Source organism: Acanthisitta chloris, unplaced genomic scaffold, assembly GCF_000695815.1.
Source record: "Acanthisitta chloris isolate BGI_N310 unplaced genomic scaffold, ASM69581v1 scaffold15406, whole genome shotgun sequence".
Classification (NCBI taxonomy): Eukaryota; Metazoa; Chordata; class Aves; order Passeriformes; family Acanthisittidae; genus Acanthisitta; species Acanthisitta chloris.
The window spans coordinates 243,551-265,508 of record NW_008677891.1 but is presented as its reverse complement, the minus strand read 5'-3'; the positions used below and the strand labels follow the sequence as shown (position 1 = coordinate 265,508).

Sequence of the window (21,958 nt, the reverse complement as noted above, 5' to 3'; positions counted from 1 at the left end):
TATGCAATTGCTAAAATTTAATTATAGTGTTTCAGTGGTTTTGATATCTGCCTTTAAATTATCCTGAGGGCATCTAGGAGGAATGGCTTACTTTGAATAAATCTTAATAAACACATGACTTTATGCTACTGTCTTGTTTTGTTCTGTGAGTGCCATTTATTCCTATTAACTATATCCTGGGAGTCAATACAGCTATTCCTGGAAACATGGCAATATCACATGAGCAGGAACTTATGGGATGGGCTCCGTGTGTCATTACAACAATTGTCAGCTTCTCTTTTATTTATGGAAGAGCAATGCATATGAATGTACCTTTATCTGGAAAGTTTTAGGCAATTCTAATAAAAGGAGATATGCATGAATTATCAGAACATGATGTTCTATTCACTGGAGGGAGAGTCATTTTAAAAAGCCTGCTAAGTGAGGCATGGTTGCTAAGTAAGGCAAGGGTTTTATTAGACCAACTGACGTAATGGAAAAAAAGCAGACAAGATTTTGGGCACACAAAGATCTTCCTTGGATGGGAAACAAATGGCAGACTTTGTGCTAAGAATGGCTTGGGAACAATGGCTCTGAACTTAAAGCTAAATGCGTTAAATGAGGAGGTGAATTCTGGAGGGAAGGAGGAGCTGGGACACATGGGAAGGATTGCGAAGTAATGGAGATGACATGGGAATGTGGAGGAAGGATCATTTCTGGAGGAATTTAAGGTGATCTGAAACTGCTCTGTGACCATCTTCTGTCCTGCCTCATGGTCTTGGCAGTTGCAGTCAGGGCAGACCCAGGGAATGGGGAATAAGGGGCAACATAGAAAACTGATTCAGCAGAGGAGGAGGAACCTGGAGGGATGTCCACTGGCAGTGTGGTTTAGGATGATGGAGATGAACAGTTTGTCTAAAGCCTGGGAGCAATAAATGTTCTAGTTCAGGAACCTAACTTCTATCAAGATCAAATCTAAGACAAAGGCACTCTTTAGTCTTTTTCCATGGTGAGTTAGGACATCCAGAGCACGCAGCAGTGGAATTTCTTCTAAATTCCTTTACATGGGCTACCTGAATTCCTGAGTGGGTGATTAGCTTGTTTTTAATCTGATCTGTTTCTCTACTGAAGTGTCCTTGTTGGGAAAAGCTCCTCTTTACCCTGAGGCCATGTCCCAGGTGTTCCCCCTGGCAGCTGTGGCACCTTTGGGGGAGCCCTGACTGTCTTTCCCATTCTCAGTGTGTTGGCAGGACCACTGGCCTCTGCAGAGTACTGACAATCTTCTGCACAGTAGTGGAAACATTGGGGAGTGGATTTGATCTAGGCAGGGTTTCTTCCAAGTATTCAGCTCAGCAGTAAAATTGATCATGCTTAGTATTTTCCTGTTCTGCACAGGCTTAATTTAATGATATTTGTAAACTACTTGAAGACCTGCAGATGAAAGATGTACTCTATTATTAGCAAGGCTACCTTCTGTGGTGTTCAGACATAATAGGGAGCCTCTGAGATAAAAAGCCCCATAAATCTTGAATGAGGTATTAACAATATCCAGTGTAACTAATGATAACTAACTGCTAGTCAGCTGTTGGGCTAGAACTGCTCTCTTATTAGTGCAACCCCCCCTGGTTTTCTTGCACAGGCTCATGTTCCTACCTGTGTCAATTGACAGAGGAAACCGGTGTGCAAGTGTTACTTGATTACTATTTAGCTTGAAGACGTCTGAGGCTGAAATTTGGGGAAGGACTTGTCTGCTGAATGTTGTTGTTGCCAGAGTGAGTATGCAAGGTCCCTGTTCCCCCTGTGTTTTAGTTATTGAGGCTTAAGTTGGCAAAGCCTCACCAGGCTGTCTTGGGGAATTGATAATTAAATTGTTACGTTAACAATCTGTAAACTACTAAAAAAAAAAAATCACTGAATTGATTTCATTTTTGTTGCAGGAGCCTCCTGCCTTAGAAAGATAACAGCCCCCCCCATGTTCTCTGTTTTAGTTAGACCCTGCATGTTTGATGCTGTTGTTTTCTGTCATGCAGGATTTCCTAATTTGCACCGGGGCAAAGAAATCAAAATAAAGCTGACAGAATCTCTGCAAAACCCTCAACATGTAAACTTTTTTTTTTTTTTTTGACCCTCCATGCCTCCTGCAATCCTGCTATTTTTGTAACTCAGGCTAGGTAGCAGGATGAAGATTACATATCATCCTCCAAAGCAGTGCTTTTATTTTGGTCTTGTTATTTTGGGAATAATCAGCAGAGAACAAGGATACTTCCTCTTACGAATTTCATGTGCTTCCCTGAGGGGACTGATAACAAGGGGGGGGAGTTCTTACAGAATATACAATTTACCCAGCGATAGTTTAGATAAATCTTATTTGCCCTTGAATCTGTGGTAAATCTTTCACTGACTTGTGTGGAGCCTGAATTTCAGTGTATGTTTACATGCTGCTTTCTAAGGCATAGAGCTGCAGTATGTTTGAACAGCAGTATGCATTCAGTTTCAAACCGTTAACTGTTATCCATAGCATAATTTTATGTGTATTTCACTAGACTTCAAAAGTTTGTGCTAGAAATAATAGTAAAATATATATTTTTTTCTTTCCTCCAAGGACAAATGTGTGCCCAGTGTTTGAGTTGGCACTGGTAGGACACCAAGAGCCATGTGTTCAAGCTTTCAGTCGGATGGTCAAGATGTGGAAACAAGGGTGCACAAAGAGGAGGTGGTGTGTGAGCTATGAGAGAAGGTAATAGATTATCTATAATTATAAATGGATATTGTTACTAAATTTTGTGCAAATTCTTTAACTTTCTTGTAAGAGAAGTTTTAAACTATTTCATCTGAAAAATGTGTGATTTGGTTATGGACATAGTTAGTGTCCTGCTGAGACTTTACTTAAAATCTGTTATTACTGAGCAGAAAATGTGACTTTTTAATGTGTTTTGGGTTGGTCATGAACTTCTTGGCTGGCTTTAGATCATTTTACATTATTAGAAAATGTTCCTGTCTCATTCTTGTTGAGGTGAAGTCCAGCTGTCAAGTCATTGACTTTGAAAAATTGAGCTACTTTCCTCTATTTCTGTCATATGCTTAGAACTGATGGGAGATCTGACTCCCCCAAGACCCAAATCCAAAGCTGATTGCAAAACAAAATTGCTCACCTTTGACTAGCCTGAATACAAATTCATCAAAACAATATGTGGACATAGTACGTAAGAGCTGTTGGATGTTATCAGGATGCAGTTTGCTATATTTGCTTCATTTTTAACGAGGATTTCTGATAGAGGCTGAAAAAATGTCAAGTAAATATGACGTATGAGTAGAGTTTGCTGTTGATGAGATGTGAATAAGTGGTACAGAGCTTGTGATTGTTCTCTTGTACTTCCTCTCTTTCCAAGGTCTGGGTACTACACAGTTTACAAGCAGGTGTACAGAATGGAGCGTCAGACGGTCTATAAGTGCTGCCCTGGCTGGGTCCAACGTGACAATGAACCTGGCTGTTTGCACTGTAAGTAGGTGGCAGAGCTGTGACAAACAGAGATGCCATCCTTAGGCCTTGCCCTTCCTACTGATGCTTACTTCTAGATAGATGGATTTTGTTCTTGCTGTTTATAACTGGGATTTCCAGCAATAAAGGGGTAATCTAGTGATGGGGAAAGAAAAGTCCTTTAAAAACACAAAAGCTGTCACATGTAAAAGTACCAAGTATTTCTAATTTTAATCTAAACAGTGGAAACCATTTCTGATTATAGTTGTTGCAGCATTTTTGTGCCAGCCTGGCTTTGACAGGCCGACAAAGTTGATTGTTGTTAGCCAAATCATGCAGAGAAATCTGCTGTAAGGCACTTGTTTCTGGGACATAGCACTCACTGCAGAGTCTGACTGGTTTTGGCTTTTCACTGTTGAAAATTAAGTAATTTCAGTTGTTGCCATTGAAGTAATTGTGTTTCTACCCTGTGGTTCTCCATCTGATGAGAACCTGTTCCTGTCAGTAATTTCTAATCACGATTGGATGTTTTCCTAAAAGATGAAATTTAATTTAAATGGTAAGAAAGCACTTCAGCCACTGCTAACAAGACATCAGTAGAAGATGGCAACCTACTCAGTGTTTAGTTTTGTTACTGTTTTGTCAGTAATTGTATTTTCTGTATGAAAGTTAGCATCTGTTCTTATGTATTTTTTAATCTTCATACCAACTTGAGGGCTGTGTTCGGAGAGCTTGCTTTTATGATTGTCTCTTTGTAGTTAAAAAACAAAAACAAGCCTGAGAGGTATTCCTGTTAGTTTCAGCCTGAATCTACATATTTAGTGTGCACCTGTTTAGTTGTAAGAAGTCAAAGATATGTTTACAATCTGTATTTTAATTTCTGATTTAAAGGAATTTAACATATGTGAGCACCAGTGGCAATATAAAATTGTTTTCTTCCTGAAAGAGCAGTGCAGACTTGCTTTGAATTCTTTAAGGCACCAGAGTGGGTGAATTACTCTCTTATATTTGATACTCTTTGCAAGTTTGGCTCAAGTATGTGGAATTTAAGTTATTGTAAATAAAAACTGTTCTGTGTTGGAGGAAGGGAAGTCTTGTAATTTCCTTCCACATATATAACATCTTTTAGTACACCAGTGGTTCTTAACCACTAATGCATTGTAGTCTAGAAGTTTCTTGCTTCTTTCATACTGGATTCAGGCAGTGCTTTGAGTCCTGAGAAATGGTCTTCTACCTCTGAAGCACCTTCAGGTTAAATTGCAATATCTTAGCCTCATTTTTATTAAACTTCATGTCAACACAGTAGTTATACCCATGATACCGAGTTCTACTGCAGCCTAACCTTTCCACTTAAATAAAAAGCTGGGTTTCCTCTTGTTTAGGTCATGTTACAACAGGACTATGACAGAAAGAAAGGCAGTTCTGGAGGATCCTTGGCACAAAATCAACTAAAATACCCTGTATCATTCTGTTTGTGTGTACTAGTGCTGTGCACTGTTGGCACTTGCTTCAATGGAGGGAAATGCTCTGAAGCAGAATCCCAGATGTGCCAGTGTCCTGCAGGATTTCAGGGTCCTCGCTGCCAGTATGGTGAGTCCAGTGGAAGTTGTCTCAAATGCATCTGGTGTTTGGGTAAAATCAGCGTTCAACAGTAATTGTTAAAACAGTAATATTTTATTAATGTTGACTTACAGTGCAGCAAAGGCATCTTTAACTAAGTGGTTATTTGGCCATTCTCTTATTTTCCAGAATTTTCTTTTTTTTTTTTTTTTTTTTTGTGTTGAATTTTAGCAAAGCAGGATGAAAATTTAATTTGGTCGATACCAGATGAGTTACTGTAATGACTCTAAATGGTGTCCAATGGAATTTCTATTGCTTCTCAACTTGCACATTCTGATGATGCTATTGCTAAATTTCTCATTATAGCTTTTACCCTTGTGAAAGTAAATTCTGAGCCAGAACAGGTGAGGCAGTAGGTAAAGAATGCAGCAAATGAATCAAATGTATTTATTCATGGGATTTCTTTGGTGCATCTGAAAGTAGGAAGGATAGTTTTACAGCTCACTACCAAATATTTCCTAGTATTCTTGGAATAATGTATGCACCAATCTTTCATTTCACTGTGTTCTAGCATATTATAGACTAAATTCTTTGTGGCTTAGACTATCACCCACTCTCAATGAGAATCTTTTTCTCTCATACACTGGCTCACAATCTGATAAATCCACAATGGGTTGTCTTGTAATTTAACATACTGTGCAAAGCTCTCCAAAATTACAGAGCTGTATCCATTTGGCTTCTTAAGGGAGGGAAGAAAGTCATTCCTTCAGAGTAGGCTGTGATTGGGACAAAGGATTTCTTTTGTATTAGGAAAATGATAATTTCCTTTTCAAGTGAAGCACATTGTTTTGTTCAAAGAAAGGCAGATTTTTGAGTAATTTCAGTTTTTCACTTTTAAATTCTAACATGTTCATGTCCTCACCTGGCTTGTCTGTCAGGAGGTGTAAGTGAGAAGGAACGTAACAATAAATAAAATGCAGAACTATTTACAATGAAACTTCTGCTGACATCAGGCTGCAGTGTGCCAGCAGCTGCCTTCAGACAGGATTAGTTCAGTTAAGCTGTGATTGTGTATTGCTCTACTGCCTATAGAAACAGGTTTATATAGGTAAGTTGTTATGAACCAGAGTGATAGCAATGCAGGTTGCTTTGTTATTAGCTTACAGAAGAGCTGCTGTTTCAAGGTAAGCAGGATCAGGCTCTCTAAGGAGCCCATATAATAAGCTTTTACCAAATGCAATATAAGTCACAGCAAATTAGAAACTGTCTTTGCTAGTCTTTTGAGTCTCCTTTTGCTTGGAAACACCTACAGTGCTAAGGCATTCCCAACAGGTAGATTCTTTGGGTGCAGCGTGTGGATAGCACAAGTTAGAATTTCAAACTGGAATGAGATTGTGCAGTCTCTATTTCACAGGTTGGTAACTGCAGACACTGTAAAAACAATGAGAGGTATCCTGCAGTTCTTGGTCTTTGCATTGGGTGGAACTTTTATCTTGGCCGTTTGTCTGCTTCCTATTGATTTCTGAGGTCTGAATGGAATTCCACTAGTCATCATTTTCAGGTTTATACAGTAGCTGCTATCGCAGCCTGGCAGGAGTAAGTTTATAAATTAAATTCTGAAGGGAAAAACCTCCTTTCAGGAAGAATGTTATGGACCATTCACCTGCCTAACAAAAGCAAGGTAATTTGGAGTGTAAGGCCTCTTAACCATTACAGGCATCTCCAGTCAGATGTTTCTGAGGTTTGTATTGTGTTTGTGCAAGCAAAACTAAAATAGAAATGTACTGAGGGACTAGCAGCTGCTGCCTCTAGGTTTTTCTGGCTGATGTTGGAATATTGCTCTTAAAGCAGGTTGAATTTAATGTCTTCGTTAATTAATGGTAGTACATTGTGTGTTTAAATGATCATTAAGTCTAGTCTGTTCCGTCTTCCCTACATGTCTGTGAACTTTACTGTAAAATTGACTGTTTTCCTCCCAACACTTAGTGCAAGAGAAAAGGATCTTTTCTACAAGCATTGTTTGCTTTGAGGATTGGGTGGAACAGGCAAGTGCTGGGAAAACCACAGTTTGTGTTCTTGAGCATGTGCTATAAAATGTTAGCGGAAGAGGTGCTACTGTGGGATGTGAAGCTGTCAAAGAGGACTGTTGTTGGTGCAGAGGCACATGACCTTGTACCTTGGGACTGTGTCCCTCAGCTGCCTCTTTGGCTGGAGTGTTCAGATAGCTCTCTGAGGGGCTTACAGGGGAAGGGAGGCTCTGGCTGGATATAAGACCACAATTTGCTGGCAGAAAGCTACCCCTTGGGCATCCTTGGTTGTAATATTGGTTTCTATCACTTTTGGTATTGTGGCCTCTTGTCAGTCTCCTGACAGGAGCAATCATGGGTATTTCATAGCTGCACTTGCACTCACTCAAGCAAAATTGCTGCATGTATCCAATTTTATATCTCCCCTTCTCCAACCTTTTTGCTTATCTTCTATCTGTTTCTGTCATCAGTGTTGGCAGCTAATTCTAAAGTTCCACTTGTGCAGTGACTGTCATGATCTCCTTGCTGGGTACTATGATCTACAGGCAGTAAAAAAGAAATCATTGTAAAAAACCCTATTAAATTCAGTTACTCTAAATATAAATGGGAACATATATCTCAAGAGTCTTCTAATTTGGCTTTTACTGTTGGTGGAGTTTATATTTGCCATGAATTTAAGAAGTACATCAGCCTCCTGGAAATCAAGTTTTGTCCTGGCCTGTCCTGCACAAAGTTTGTGACTGATCATCCAGAATGACTTGTGCTAGCTCAGTGCCTCATAAAAAGTGTAGCAGACATGATTATTCACAATTGGCGTGATCACAACTAATGACTTTTTAAAGGAACCATGTGGCGTTTTTGCAGCCTGGAACACGACACAGTCCTGATTAGATGCTGAAAGGGTCAGGGTTCCTGTAGCAAACTTAATGTAATTGTGATTAGAAATGTGTTACTGCATCTCTTGTACACGTCACTCCATAGTTTTATTATTTTACCCACACAAGCAGCAATAAAAACTTAGAAGAAAGATTTATGAGTGGAGTGGTCGAGTTCTTCATATAGCCATTACAAGGATTCAGTAACAGATTGAGCTGTCTCTTGCATTGTCTGCTGCAATTTGTCTTGTAATAATAGACTTATATCAATTACAATGTAAACTTGCAAGCTGGGTTTCTTTCCATTTTTTGAACTTGTTTGGAAGTTATGATCCCTGTTTCTCCCAGTGAAAGGGAGGGAGGACTTATAACAAAGAGAGAAGGTAAAACCCAGTGCCAAGAATAATCTGCTGCAGTGCTGGTGTCATTGGTATTCACTTGTTGTCCTGGTAATCTTGTTCAAGGCACGCTAGCCACCTGAGCTGGACATGGAAGTAAATTAATTTCATTTAGCTTGTTTAATTCAGCCCTGGGACTTGTATTTGGACATGCAGCTAGTGAAAACATATCAAATTCTACAAACAACGGTATATTTACTCCTCATGTACATAGAATTGCTCAATGCAAAATGAGGGCTTAGTTTTGACTCCAAAACATTTTGTCATCAAACCTCAAGCTATTGTTGGTTTTACCAAGTGCCTCCTGATGGTTTTAATGCAGAGTAAAAGCCAGAGTGAGAACTGAACAGGCTTTATAATTTCATGCCTGAAACAAAGTCCCAGTGTTGCTAAGGTTTTGCAAGAGGCTCCCATAATTAGGGAAGAATAACTACAACTGGGTACCTCTGGGACAATGGATGTTATCAGAAGATGCCTAAAAATAGGTGAGGAATGACCAGGGCAGACTTGTCAGGAAAGTCATCTTATGGTGGCATGATGTTTATCATCTTAGCTTAGTCATTTGAAGAAAACTGAACAGAATATTCCACTGTTTAACAGATTGAGTGTCAATAGATTGATATTTTGCACTGTAATGTTTGCTGTAATGCAGGTGGAATTTTAAATTCTTTTACAGTTCCTGATGTAGATTACTAAAGATTGTAGTAAATGCTTCCCCAGCACACATCATGAGGCAGTGTGGTCTGCTGAGTGCAGTGCTTGCCTGATAAGAGCTTTCTTTTTCACCTGCCACTGACCTTGGATATTAGTGCAGTAACTTTTAGCAAATTATCCCGCTATGCCTCAGTTTCTTTGTACATGAAATGTTGATAATGATAGCTCGTTCCCTTGTAAAGTGCTTTGAGACCCAAGTAATTAAGTGTAAGATAATAGCATTGGAATGTGTATATAAAGGCAAAATGCACACTGCATGGGTAGCTAAATGAAATGCTTATGAGATAGATATTCATCAGTTCATTGACTAGCTGTCAATCTCTTCCCTAACTCTGGTCACACACTATTAAGATATTGAACTACATAAAGATTCTAGTAAACAAAAATGTCAGCACCTCCTAGTCCAGGTAGCTGAGAGTTTACATTGCAGAACTACTTAAACCAAAGGTAGGGTTTTTAAAGTAATTGATTAAAATGGCAGGAATTCTGAGGTATCTTCTTGCAAACGAAAACACTCATTCACTGTGGAAAAAGTATTTCCTTCCATTTTCCTCTAGGAAAAATTTCTTCCTACTAAGGGTTATTGCATAAAACTTCTGATGAATGTCCTGTTTGCCATTCTGGTCTCGTGTAGACGTGCAGATTGTCTTCTTTGTTTACAGGGCAGTGTATGTCCATGAACCACTGCTGCAAATTCTTGTTCTTTGTAGGTCCTTTAAAATAGACAGTAGCAAGCTGAAAACTCCCATGGATCTATTCCCCATGAAGATGTCTTTAGTTTTCATGCATCTTTGTGTCCCAGTGGAACTCGGTAATGTTTGGGTATTTGTGAGAGGAGGTGAGTTCTTAACGTGCTTACACAGTGCTGCTGGGTAGCAAGGCCCTCACTGTGCCAGGGCTTTGGCATTTTGTTTTTGTATTTTAGCTATGAGTCCCTTGCAGTTTTACCAAAGACAGCACTTTTAACATCAAAATTCTCCATTAGCCCATAGGGAGAGTGGAAGAAGATGCCACAAAGATAATTTAGGTTTAGATTGCTCTAGTTCAGTACATATAATATCTTAAAAATATCAGGTTTGGTTTTTTCCTGTTCTAGCACAGTCATTCTCCTGCTCCACGTGACTCAGTCTCATTAGTGAAATGCCAGCAAGTCTGTCATGGCAAGGGAAGCAGAGATGACTGATGACGCTGCTCAGGATAAGAAAGTACCTGTCCCCTGGTAGAGAGAAACCTTGTGATCATTCTCTGCTCCTGGTGGGACCTGCTTTTATGTTCTTGCTCTGTTCCTTTTCAACTCACAGGACAAATGATCCATCAGGTCCTGTACCTTTTTCTTCGGCTACCACGCTCTTCTCACGATTGAGAAACAGTGACTGACAGCAAATATGAAGGTGCTTTCTGTGGCAGTGAAGGAGCCTCAGTGAGCTCTTGACAGCTTGAGAGCATCCTGTGGGCTTGGGATGTGCTGCAGCACTTCAGAGTTGTGCAATCAGTTGTACCTGCATTAGGGACTGTGGTAATGAACACTTTTTTAGCACTTGTCAAAGTAATAACAGTGCTGTGTACTAGAGTGTCCAAAACTATTCCAAGTAGTAAAATTTGAAAACATGACTGAGTTTTAAACAGCAAACACATCTAAGAAGGTGTGTTGACATGTTTCATCTCATCAGAAGCTAAGAGTAGACTGTGGCACTTCCTTTCTGTTTGTCATGTGTGAAGCACACTGGAGCAATGAACAGCATGAGGCAGTTTCATATTATGGTGCTTAAATGTCTTTACTTTTTATGTGGCGGGTTGGTTGTGGCCAGCAAGTAATGCTCGATGTTTTGTTAAAGAAGTAGCCACTCTCATCTTAGCCAGTTCTAAAGTAAATTGTTTTAATTCAAGGAAAGAACAGGCAGTCTGGGTTTTAAACATTAATGCAGAAGCCCTTGACTTTGAAGTAATCTCAGAATCCAGTAAATATCTCTCTGCTGTAATTCTTTCCTACACTGAAGACTTTACAGTACCTTTATAACTGTTCTCACGGTTGCTTTAAGGTGATTTTTATTCCATGTTGTGTTCTACTACCCAACATGCATTTGAAAAATCCTCCTTCTTTAACTTATTTTGAATGGGTTTGGATTGAAAGTCCTCCTTCAGTTGGCTAGACAATTTTTCTCTTGCTAAAACCAGTCTAAAATAAGGATGAGCTTTTCAAATTTCCCCTCTCACTTTCAGTATGTTACTTCATATGAAGATATTTCTCATTCTGCTGTGTTAGTCCTTTTAGCCAGCATGTCTTCACCTTTCTTGGTGTTTGTAGCACATTGGCATCAGGTGAGTTCATACCAAATGCAGCTTTGTATCTCTGTGTGATCCTCAGAGTATCATCAGCCTCTGTCAGCTCAGAGTTGTCAGGGCTAAATTGGTGTCCTGCTGTCACTGCTGCCTTCATTTCAGATGCTTCTCATCCAATCTGTCTCTTGGTGACCATGGAAGCTGCTGTCACAACACTGTCTCTTTGCACCTTGAGTGGGGCTGTGAAGCCTTACAAGATCTACAAATCCATTTTTGGCCCTTGCAGAAACAAGGGGGAAAAGGGGAGGAAAAAAATGGTCTTTCTTTTTCAGTCAATAATTAGTTTATCAACTGTAATGAAATTTTAGCCATAGTACAGTCTTCTGTTGTAACCTTTTAATAGATTAAAAGGCCTTACTGGATAGTTGGAAACCTTCAACACTTCAGTGACTTAATTGCCTTGAAACTCTGAGAAACAAATACACATTGGTTGTTCCTCCCCCTCCCCTAAGCCTTAATGTAGCATGTAAATATCACATTAGATTTTTCAATACTTTTAACAAGGAAAAAAAGACTCTTTAAAGTATTTTTTTATAAACCTGTTTCTCATCTATGATGTCATATCCCCTACATATAGGTCTACAAAACAATAGTCTTCTGTCAGGGCTTGGTCTCATACAGACACACCTTTCTCTAATCTTTCTTCTGTACTCTGCACTTTGATGGCAACTGATAGGTATCCTGACATTTAAAACATCCTGTGATTTGAATATTAAATGATAGACATATATAGTCACAAATTGAAACAAATGTAGCATTAGATCTAAATATAAAATGCCACAAGGCTGGAGCTGATTAGAAAACCATGAGAAAGATGAGTTGAATGTTCTTTGGTGCAGAGACTTGCAGAAGGCAAATGTAAAGCACAGAATGCTACAGAAGGTCCAAACTAGCTATAATCTCTCAAGAAAATGGTTATTGTTAAGATAAAATGACATTATCTGTTCTAGTGCTGGATGATAGCAGTTGATTCAGAGATTATTTCCAGTTCCAAGCAAGATCCTAATAAGGATTAAAAAAACCTGAAAGCATGGCTTCCTACAACCTTTCCATTCTTTCTTCTTTGCTTTCTCCCTGCCTTCCCTTCCCTCTTCACACCCACCAGCTCTTTGCCAGTATTCTCTATAGAAACATCTTTCAGCACTGGTTAGATATGAACCTCTCCAGATAAAAAGCCTTTTAAAGTAGCCACTAAAAAGCTAGGAGGAATAAAAGCTTTGCCGTTCTAAAATGGGAATGGTAAAACACTGATTGAAAAATCATGACTGGGTCTTGCCTAGATATGACAGGATATAATAATCAGCCCATCTTGCTGAAAGGCTGGTGAGTGCCTGTGCTTCACAGCCATTAGGGCGAAGCGACAGGTAGACAGACGGCAGTGCTGAAACAGCAAACAAATATGTCAGAAGTAAATGAACCTCAGAATAACCACTTGAGAGGAAATTCACCCTTATTGTCTTTGCTCCAAAAGGCTGTTTACTCTCTACTTGCTGCAAAAGGTAAAAGTAAAGAATGGGAGAGAAGTTGCTTTCTAGCTGCTAGCATTAAGATGATGATTCAGGAAATGTGGTAGCAAGTCATAGTAAAGCTGAATGTTGTGCAGAGATGCTGCAGGTACATTCTTTCCCCCACTACCAAAAGGTCAACGAGCAGATCTTGAGTCTCTAGAAACATCTGGATTCTATTTCTGGACTTCTGCTGGTCTCTGACTGTGAGCAAATTCATTTGGGTACACAGTGCTTTGGTGCAGTGCAGAGGGATTTGAGCTGGATCACAATCAATTTGATCAGGTAATGCAGGGTTTAACTAGTCCATGGTACTGTTGCTAGGCTTTGCCAACACTCAGTTCATGTAGTGTTTATGCAGCTCTGTATGCAACTACTGTTGTAAAAAAAGCATCTAGATAACCTTGGGTTTCAACTGATTTGGCAGAGTATCCTGCAGATTATTATTTCCTTAAAATAATGCTTTCATTAATGTCTTTTGGGAGGGTTTTTTTGAGTGAATTTGAAGATGGTAACCATGCATCTCATTCTCCTCTCAACAGACAACTCTCCCCTTTCTTTAGCCTTCCTGTACTCAGAGCCAGAGGTCAGGCACTTCTGTCTCTGCTGTGCTTTCTCACCCAAACTCAGAAGTGCTTGGACTGTTGTATGTTTCCAGAGAGGTACAAATAACAAGAGAACTCTGCAAATAAAGCTCAGTTGACTGTTGCTTTCTACTTCAGTGGCATTAGTCTAGTATGTCGCTGCTGATTGCTGTTACTGCCATGAAATGTTGTTGAGGCATTGTCATTGCAATGTTTCTTATAAAAGTGAGGAAGTGGAGGTGCCTGGAGCAGCACTTCAAGGATTATGACTGACAAAGTCAAATTTGGGTAACTAATTATTTTTGCTGACCTAAACACTTTGACACACAGATATGAATAGATTTTGACTGTAAAACAAAAAAGGATACTTCCCAAAGTGTGTATGTACAGCTATTCAGTCAGGACTGTATCATGGAATCACATTATAGTTTAGTTTGGGTTGGAAGGGACCTTAAAGCTCATCTAGTTCCAGCCCCCTGCCATGGGCAGGGACACCTTCCACTAGACCAGGTTGCTCCAAACCCCATCCAAGCTGGCCCTTAGCACTTCAGGGGTGGGGCATCCACAGATTCTCTGGTTTGGTGTCTCTGGGTCTGATTTAAAGATGCGAATAATGGTCTTGAAGAAATTACTTTAGCTTCAGGGAAAGGTCTGTGGTGCCTCTCCTGGTTACTTTCCAGCCCTTGCCTGCATTTTTTTCAAGTTGCTTCTTGATATGTGCTGTGTTCCAGAGGCTGTGTTTTAAAGCTCTTTCTACAGTAAACTCCTTCCACCCTGTGCCTTGTGTCTCCTTGGGAGTCCCCTCGGTGCTTTCAAGGAAACAGCTATTTGTTGTCAGCCATCATCCACCTAGAAGTTTGTTTCCTCAGGTGTAGTGACTGCAACAGAATTCTTCTATATAAATACTATTTTACAGTCATTTAACAGCATTTTCAGTGCTGATGTTTATTTCATCTAAAAGGGGCAATAGAGTTAATTACATTGTCTAGAAATGGAGACAGAATCTTGCCAGCAACCACGAGGCATTGCTGCTCACTTCGATATAACTGAACTCACAGTAGTGGCAGCTGGATTTAATTATAAGTTTGCAACCCTGTGGTTTCAGCAGCAGCTGCTGAAGAATGGATAATGCAAGTAGCCTTCGAAGCCGTTCACATTAGAGATAAAACCTTGTCATTCACTGAGACAGCTGACTGAACAAGTATTAAAATGAATAAAGATTTCCCCAGGGAGGTTGCAGGATGAGGTTTGTTTTTGTCTCTCTGGCTCTTGCTCAGATATGTCAGGCATGTGGTATTTTATTCTGTTTCCACACAAATATATGAGACTATTCACAAATAAAAGTCTTGCAGTATCTAATCTAAGCACTGATCCTGTGATTAACCTAAACAAGTTAGAAAGGAAATAATATCTACTGGCCCCCCCCATAGCAGTCTTAAGAAATAAGCACTATCCCTGCCTGGAACAGAGAGAGGGATGGCAAGTGGCTAAAGATGTTCTAAAGACACATTCAATTTTCACTTTATTTATTATTTTATTCAATGATATCGCAGTAATAGACTACCATGACTGAAATGCTGTGGAAAAATGTGACTACTGAAATGATATTTTCATTAATTTTTGTTGATACATTTCAGTTTTTATAGGATGGAAAATTTCAGATTCAAAAATGAGTTTGAGGCTTGAAAAGCTTAAAGCTAGAAGCTACTACTCCCACAGGCAAATTCAAGTATTCTCCAAGTCAGATTGGAACAAGAAGTTGGTGTAAATGATGTGACATTCCAAGTCTGATGCAGATTATATGCCTTGTTTCCAAATTGGCTGTATTGGTGCCATTCAGTATGACATGCCTTGGACACTGAATGTTAGCTGCTATGACTGCTTTCTTCAGGAAGGCAACTCTGCACTGTTTTGTGTATGGATACAAACCCTATGGTGTCATCTGTGACACAAGGATTTTCTCTAGCAAGTTTAATTCCTCTTTCTTAAATGTCTCTGTTCAGGAAGGCTTTCCAGAATGACTGTAACTGTACAGTGCAAACCCCAACAATTACTCTCAAAATGTAGATCAGATTTTCAACTTTCCTCAGTTCAAACATGTTCCAGTATCATTTGTCACAGTTCCTTCCTAAAATGACTTCCCATGTTTTTAAAATTTAAGGTGAGTAATGATTTGGAATACTGGAAATCCTGTTCTGTCCTCTACCACGAGACCTGCTGTTCTCTTCAAATAGGCCCTGTTTAAGGTAGATTTTGTTGGGCGCATAATCTATGAAAGTTGGGCAAATTTTGTACTTGACTGTTTCAAAGTTGAGCCTTGCATTGGCGTTTCTTAGGCCTGTTCTCGTGTCCCTCCTTTTTTTCCCCCAGTAATAATGAAGCACAGAATTCCTCTGCTTAAAGGAAGTGCAGCTTTTATTTATCGAGGCAGATAATACCATTTCTGCTTTGTCACATCTCATATGGAGGAAGAGGCAGCTACGGATCAGATAGTCTCTGGAGGTGCCAGCCCTGTGATTCTTTCGAGTTCTTTCATTTTTGAGTGTCTTGATCATTCTTCCTTTTCCCTCTTCATTTTTTTTCTGCCTGTCCTTGCTGCTTTCCAAGCCTGAAGTTGACTTAAACTTTAGATCCAGTTATTTCAAAATTGTTTTCTGCTTCTTCAGGTACTTTTTAATAACCTCTTCCAAGTACACTGAAAGTTGAAAAGGCCAAATCTATTTCGTGGCCACCTGGAAAAAAGTGGTGACTCCTGTTTTTCAGATGTTTGAGGGATTCTGCTGGTGGTACTGAAGTGAGGGGAATGGTGTCTGTGCTATCATTTTAAAGAAAACTTATTTCTAACTGTTTCCTTTTTTGTAAAATCTAATTACTTTTGCTTCACCAAGAATTCACAGGCAATTGCTTTTCTCACTATTACCCATACTGCAAGGATAGCTTTTGTGTTCAGGGTTGCTGACCTGAATCTGTTTTCTCTCACTGTAATCTCATACTGTTTTGGAGCTCAGAGAGCTGACAGGAGTTAGGGGAGGCAATACTGGTCTGTTAGATGCCTTACATCGTTTCCTTCACATGTGAATACTAGAAATCTTGCTAGTATATAACATAAAGGCTAACTGAGGGGAGTGGGGGCAGGAAGTATCCCATTTCATGGAGATTTCTAGGGCTAGAATTTCACTTGTCCATCCATCTTTTTCCTACATCTGCTCCAACCTAAAATGTACCTGCAGGTACAAGTGTGACTATCTTTTCTCTTCCCTCTGCTGTAAATAATGTAGAAACTGTAAATGTAACTTTTCTGGGGGGTAGGGGAAGTCAAACTCGAAATGATGTTAAACTTCCTGAATATTTTTCTCGTTTTAGCTCTTTGTTTCCTATGGAACATAGTCTTGAGATCATATGTAGTGCTTGTTTAACTGATTAGCCTTGTTTGCTTATTGTACTACTGGTATAAATGGGGGTTGTTTATGTAAGTGATGTTTTCCAAGTTGGGATCTGCAGTGTGTCCCTTCTAAATCTTTGCACAAGGAAGTTGAGAGTTCAGTTAAATCCTCTCTTCCCTGATTTCTTTGCTTTGTGGTTAAAAATCTGGTTTCATTCAGTGGAAGGAAGTACTGTAGGAGTAGATCTGGGAACAGAATTTGGAATTTTTTTCACACCCCATGTAAACAATCTCCATGTGTAATAATCTTCCTTTAATTTTATGTGGTGTGGGAAGCAACAGGAGGGAGAATGTGTGAACAGAGTAGATAATGTAGATATTCATCAGAGGGCAAACTTAATAACTGTGAAATAAGTGAATATATTACAATGCTTGCTAAATTCTTTGCATGGAGAGCAAATTCATCTGTGGCATGACTGCACAATTATGCATTGATTGCAGTGGAGTTGTACTTCATATCTCATGTGCATTTAGCCACAATTTGTTTCATGTTCCACCTTTGTTCCAGCCAAGTTAGCTCGAGACAGAGGAAAATTGCACAACACATGGGGAAAAATGGAGAAAGAGAAACTGTAGGTGTAACTCTGAGTGTTGCTCTCGTCATCATCTTTGTGTTTTGGAGAGCTTTGTGTGACGATCCATTTATCCTGGCAGTTGTTCATTATCCTGCCAGCCACTTGGCATTATCATTCATTCTGACAAGCACATAATAAAGCTGAGAGTTTTAGAGCTGATGAACTACTGTATCTGTGAATAAATACTTCAGGATTTTGGGGTCGTGCAGCTAATTCAATTTCCCTGAAAACATTTTCTTTGGGTTTCATCTATTTCTGTATGAAAATGGGATGGCAAATAAAACAATTCACCAAAAACTGAAATACCATCAATCCATGGAATATGGACAGGTTTTTGGAGGTGAAGGATAAAGCTAACCAGCAATTTAGAAAAGTGTATGAAGGGTAACGTAACTCACTAAAGTCTGAGAAAATTATTGTTATCTGTCCAAGAATAGTTCCAGCTGAGATTTGGTCAGTACCTGACTCTTCTCTTATGTTCTCAGAATTCCTGTGTATTCGTATATAAGCATTTGTAATGTAAGGGGGATGTCTTTATTTAAAGAAAAAGTGGTATGCTACAAGAATGTTGTTCTTGTGAGTCTTACTGGGCGCTTGGTGAGCTTCGGCACTTCAGAGTCCATTACTTCATCCCAGGAATGCTTCTTTCCACATGCGTTAGTCTTAAAAACAAATAAGGAAGACCATCCAAAGAAAAAATCTTGAATTACTCCAAGATATCCAGACCAAAACACTTGTATTTGTGAAGTTTCAGATGTACCTAAGCACTTAAAAAAGTAAGATGCACAGGTCATAGGTGGGGGACAACTCACAGGAGAGGAACTGCATGAGGTTAAATGTGCTTTGACACACCCTTGGTTCACCAGAAGTTTGTAAAACTGAGCTATTCTGTTAGTGCAAGTTTTCCTTATTAATTGATATATTGCTCTCATGGCCTCTTTATGAATGTTCATTTACACAAGCTTTTAAAAATGCAAATTCAATGCCAGTATATTTTTCTTTTCTTTTTAATAGATATGTCAGTTGGAAAATGCATATAGGAACAGCATATTAAAATTTGAAAATATAATTCAAATATGCTATCAGAGGAGCTTTTGAGCTCTGGGATTAATTCAGAGGTTGAATATGCTTGAACTAGAGTTCATCATAATGTATGTTGTAATCTGGTTACCTTGCACAAACACCTCTGGCTGACCTGCAGTGCAGTTTATTCTGTCTGTACAGTTCACTGCATATAATACTCTGAGTTTTGTTTGCCCTTTATCCTGACACAGATACTTAGTAGCTATCACCTGATTTATTTTACTGGGCTTGTTCCTTTCCAATATCAAGTTTCCTGACTTAGTAGTTTTAAACAGGTCGTATTTTTTGCTCTGCTGGGAGGCCCATATTTCTGTCACCTTTTCAAAGGTTTTCTGTGTGGTCGTTATTAACCTTGTCCAGTGCTAACAGCAAACCTGTGAGATTTTTAACTAGTAATGGTGAAGAGCTCTTGCCTACATAACATGCTAGCTTGACAAATGTCCCAGGCTCTTCCTAATGACACTCTAATGGCTGTAGCCTAAGTTAGTTGATGACTTATACAGCTTTGTTGCACTGAGGCATGAGGACAAAGAATGGGTTATTATACTCATCCAGAAACCACATGAACATGGTTTATGTCTTATATTGTACACAGTTCAGGAGAAAAGAGAATAAATATGGCCTCATTGTAGGAGAACAGAGTGACTGGAGGTTGCTCTAGTGCTGCTGTGTTGGCATCCCAGTTGAGGGACCAAGTGGTTCTCCTTTATCCAAATCTTCCTCCAGAGAGAGTCCAGCACCTTTCTTAAGGCCCTTTGCTGCCGATGCAATTCAGTCTCATCTTTCATCCACTGCAGTGTCTTTCCTTGCTTTTCTTCTGTGTTTAATCTTGCAAGATGTTAGCATAAGCTGTGAGGCTTGGTGATAGGTGGCTTTATTTGATAGTTCCTAGGACATGGGCCAGAGGGTGTTGCAATCTGCTGTGGAACATATCTTGTGTTGCATTTTATTGCACCAGAGTATGAATAAAGTCAGTACAGAAATTCTGGAGAGCATGTGTGAAGCACCTAGTCTCCTCCTCAAGCCAAGAAGGACTTGTTGCTGTGCCAAAAACTCAAATCTGCAAAGGAAACACTAAATGGCACAGTGTCCTTTGGCATATTCCTTCCCAAGGTTTTCTCCACTTTAAAGGCTTGTCTTATCCTTGTATTCCTGCCACTCAGCTCTTTGGGATTAATACATACATGCTTCCTTGGAGGAACTGAGAAATAGATAGGCCTTACTATAGGTCCCCAGGTCTTAAAGAACCAACAGCCCTAGTGATGATACCAATGGCTTTTGGGTGTACCCGCCAACAGAACCACAGATGTGTGTTCTTTAGGAGTGCTTGTCCCATCCCTGCTCTTACCCAGCCTGGCAGGAGCTGTTTGCATTGGTTTTGGCCTCCCACACCCTCTCTTTGAAGGTTTGGAGTGGCAGGTGTTTTGCCATGTTTAAGCTCTGCATCAAGTTTATTTTACTTTTCTGGAGAAAATGAACATTTAACATTTTCTTTCATGGGTATGTCCTTGGCTTGTTCTATGTCTGAGACAAGCAGCCCTCAGACTCTTCCTCATCTATGAAGTACATGTTATAAATGTTTGTTTGGTTTTTTTAATTGCAAAGCTTTTTGAAGCTCTTATAAAGAATTTCATCTGTATGGAGGAACACTCATGAGAAGCCTGTTCTGTTCACAGTGAAGGGAGTAAGATTCTGTGGTTTTAAAAAAAACTCATTTCAAAATTCTCTTTAAAGTATTGCAGCAACTACATTAAAACTGAGGAGGTCTATTGATTTAATGCACACAATATGATATCGTGCTATGTTAGGTTTTTCTTTTTGGTAGAAATGTATTATTGATTGTTCTCTTTGACCAGATGGTAATGACTTGTGAAGTAAGTCTACACAAGTTGCCAATATCAAAAAATGTTTGAAAACTTTCTTGCCATTTTTGACTGTAGTGTACTTGTAATGATCTCATTCTTTGTCATGCTTAAGTAAATAATTGTCTTCATTTTCCTGAGAATAGATTTAAGCTTAAAATGCAACTTCATATAAATGGCAGTACTTTGTGACTTGCTGTTGCAATTCATTGGTAGGAAAATGTGAATGTTGCAAATACTTCAAGGGACTTTGACTGAAATTATCCTGACTTAGATTCTTTTCAGCCCTGCTGACTTTGAAGGAGGGATGTACCTAAGGCAGCAGAGAACTTGATGCGCCATTAACCTCAATAAAATAGAAGGCCTTGAGTCTTAAATACTCACAGCTTCTTCTGCAATTGCTGGGAGCTCTCTGTGTGAAACAATGCAACTTCCCAGCAGAATTTGAACTGTCCCAGCAGAATTTGGGAGAGCAGGACAAAGTGGTAAAATAACCATGCTGTATATAATGGTTGTTTCTGTCAGGGCCCCTCCTGACTCCACACGCCCTAAGAACGTTTTGAAGCCTCAATATAATGTTGGCAAGTGATGTGCTGTCACTGTGGTGTAAATGAGAAATAATAACCTTCTACTTTACTAGAAATGATGGGAGACTTTACAGACACAAGGTACTACTGAATATTTCTGTCCAGTGACTCCAAGGTGGTGCCCAGTCAGCATGGCAGAATAAAATACATGCTAGTTCAGGTGGAGAGGCTAAAAAAATTAGTTAGAGGAGAAGAGGGATTTTTTTGTCCTCAGTGGATAGCAGTGCTAAGTGACGTGGAGTAGCAGTTCTGCACTTACGTGGATCTGGGACTATGTGGGCAGAGGGAATAGTCCTGGAGCCAGAAGACAAAATTAGGGGTGGGAGCCAGGAGAGTGGATGATTGTTTCATTTTCAGTTCGTATTATTTATAACATTAATTTTTTATAGATTTTCTCCCCCTGTCTGAAGCCAGAAAGTTAGTGGTTTCTGCTACAAACTAAGGTTCTGGTCTTGGAAGTGAAATGCAGCTACAGGATTTTGGCCGATCGACTTGCTTAACTCTGCCCATCTGTCATCAGCATCCTTTATTCTGTGGCTGAGAGAAACAGGGAGTTTGACTTCAGAGATGGTTGTTATGCCTGGCATGTCACTGTTCGTGACAGATCTGATGTACTCGTGGAGCAATTAATGGTGGTGCAGATTTTCTTTTGGCACCATCATGTTTCATGAGTTTTCATCATCCTGCACTTAGTTTGAAGTGAACACAATACTGAATATTAGAGACAGCAAGGGCTGAGATTGCAGATGCCTTTGCAAATAGCATGAGAGAAGATGTGCTATAGTTTAGGGCTAGCCAGGCAGCAAGATTTTTTTTTTGTTCTGTGGCTGATTTTAAGATCAAAGAGATGTTTTGTCTTGATCTTGCTCTAACTTGGAACAGAGCGCTGAAATTCAAGTGTTTATGGACTTGAAGATCTCCCTTATTCTGCTTCAGGAAGAGTACACAT

General features: G+C 39.5%; 1 protein-coding gene across 1 annotated transcript in view; it reads left to right on the top strand.

Annotated features, from left to right (window-relative positions):
- Positions 1–566: 566 nt before the first annotated feature.
- The window catches only part of LOC103804102 (multiple epidermal growth factor-like domains protein 6), a 182,099-nt gene continuing 160,707 nt past the window's right edge, over positions 567–21,958 (top strand). The window contains 4 exon segments of the mRNA XM_009076696.1: positions 567–655; positions 2,582–2,716; positions 3,369–3,478; positions 4,943–5,047. Of these exon segments, the coding sequence (XP_009074944.1) occupies positions 567–655; positions 2,582–2,716; positions 3,369–3,478; positions 4,943–5,047 (439 nt within the window).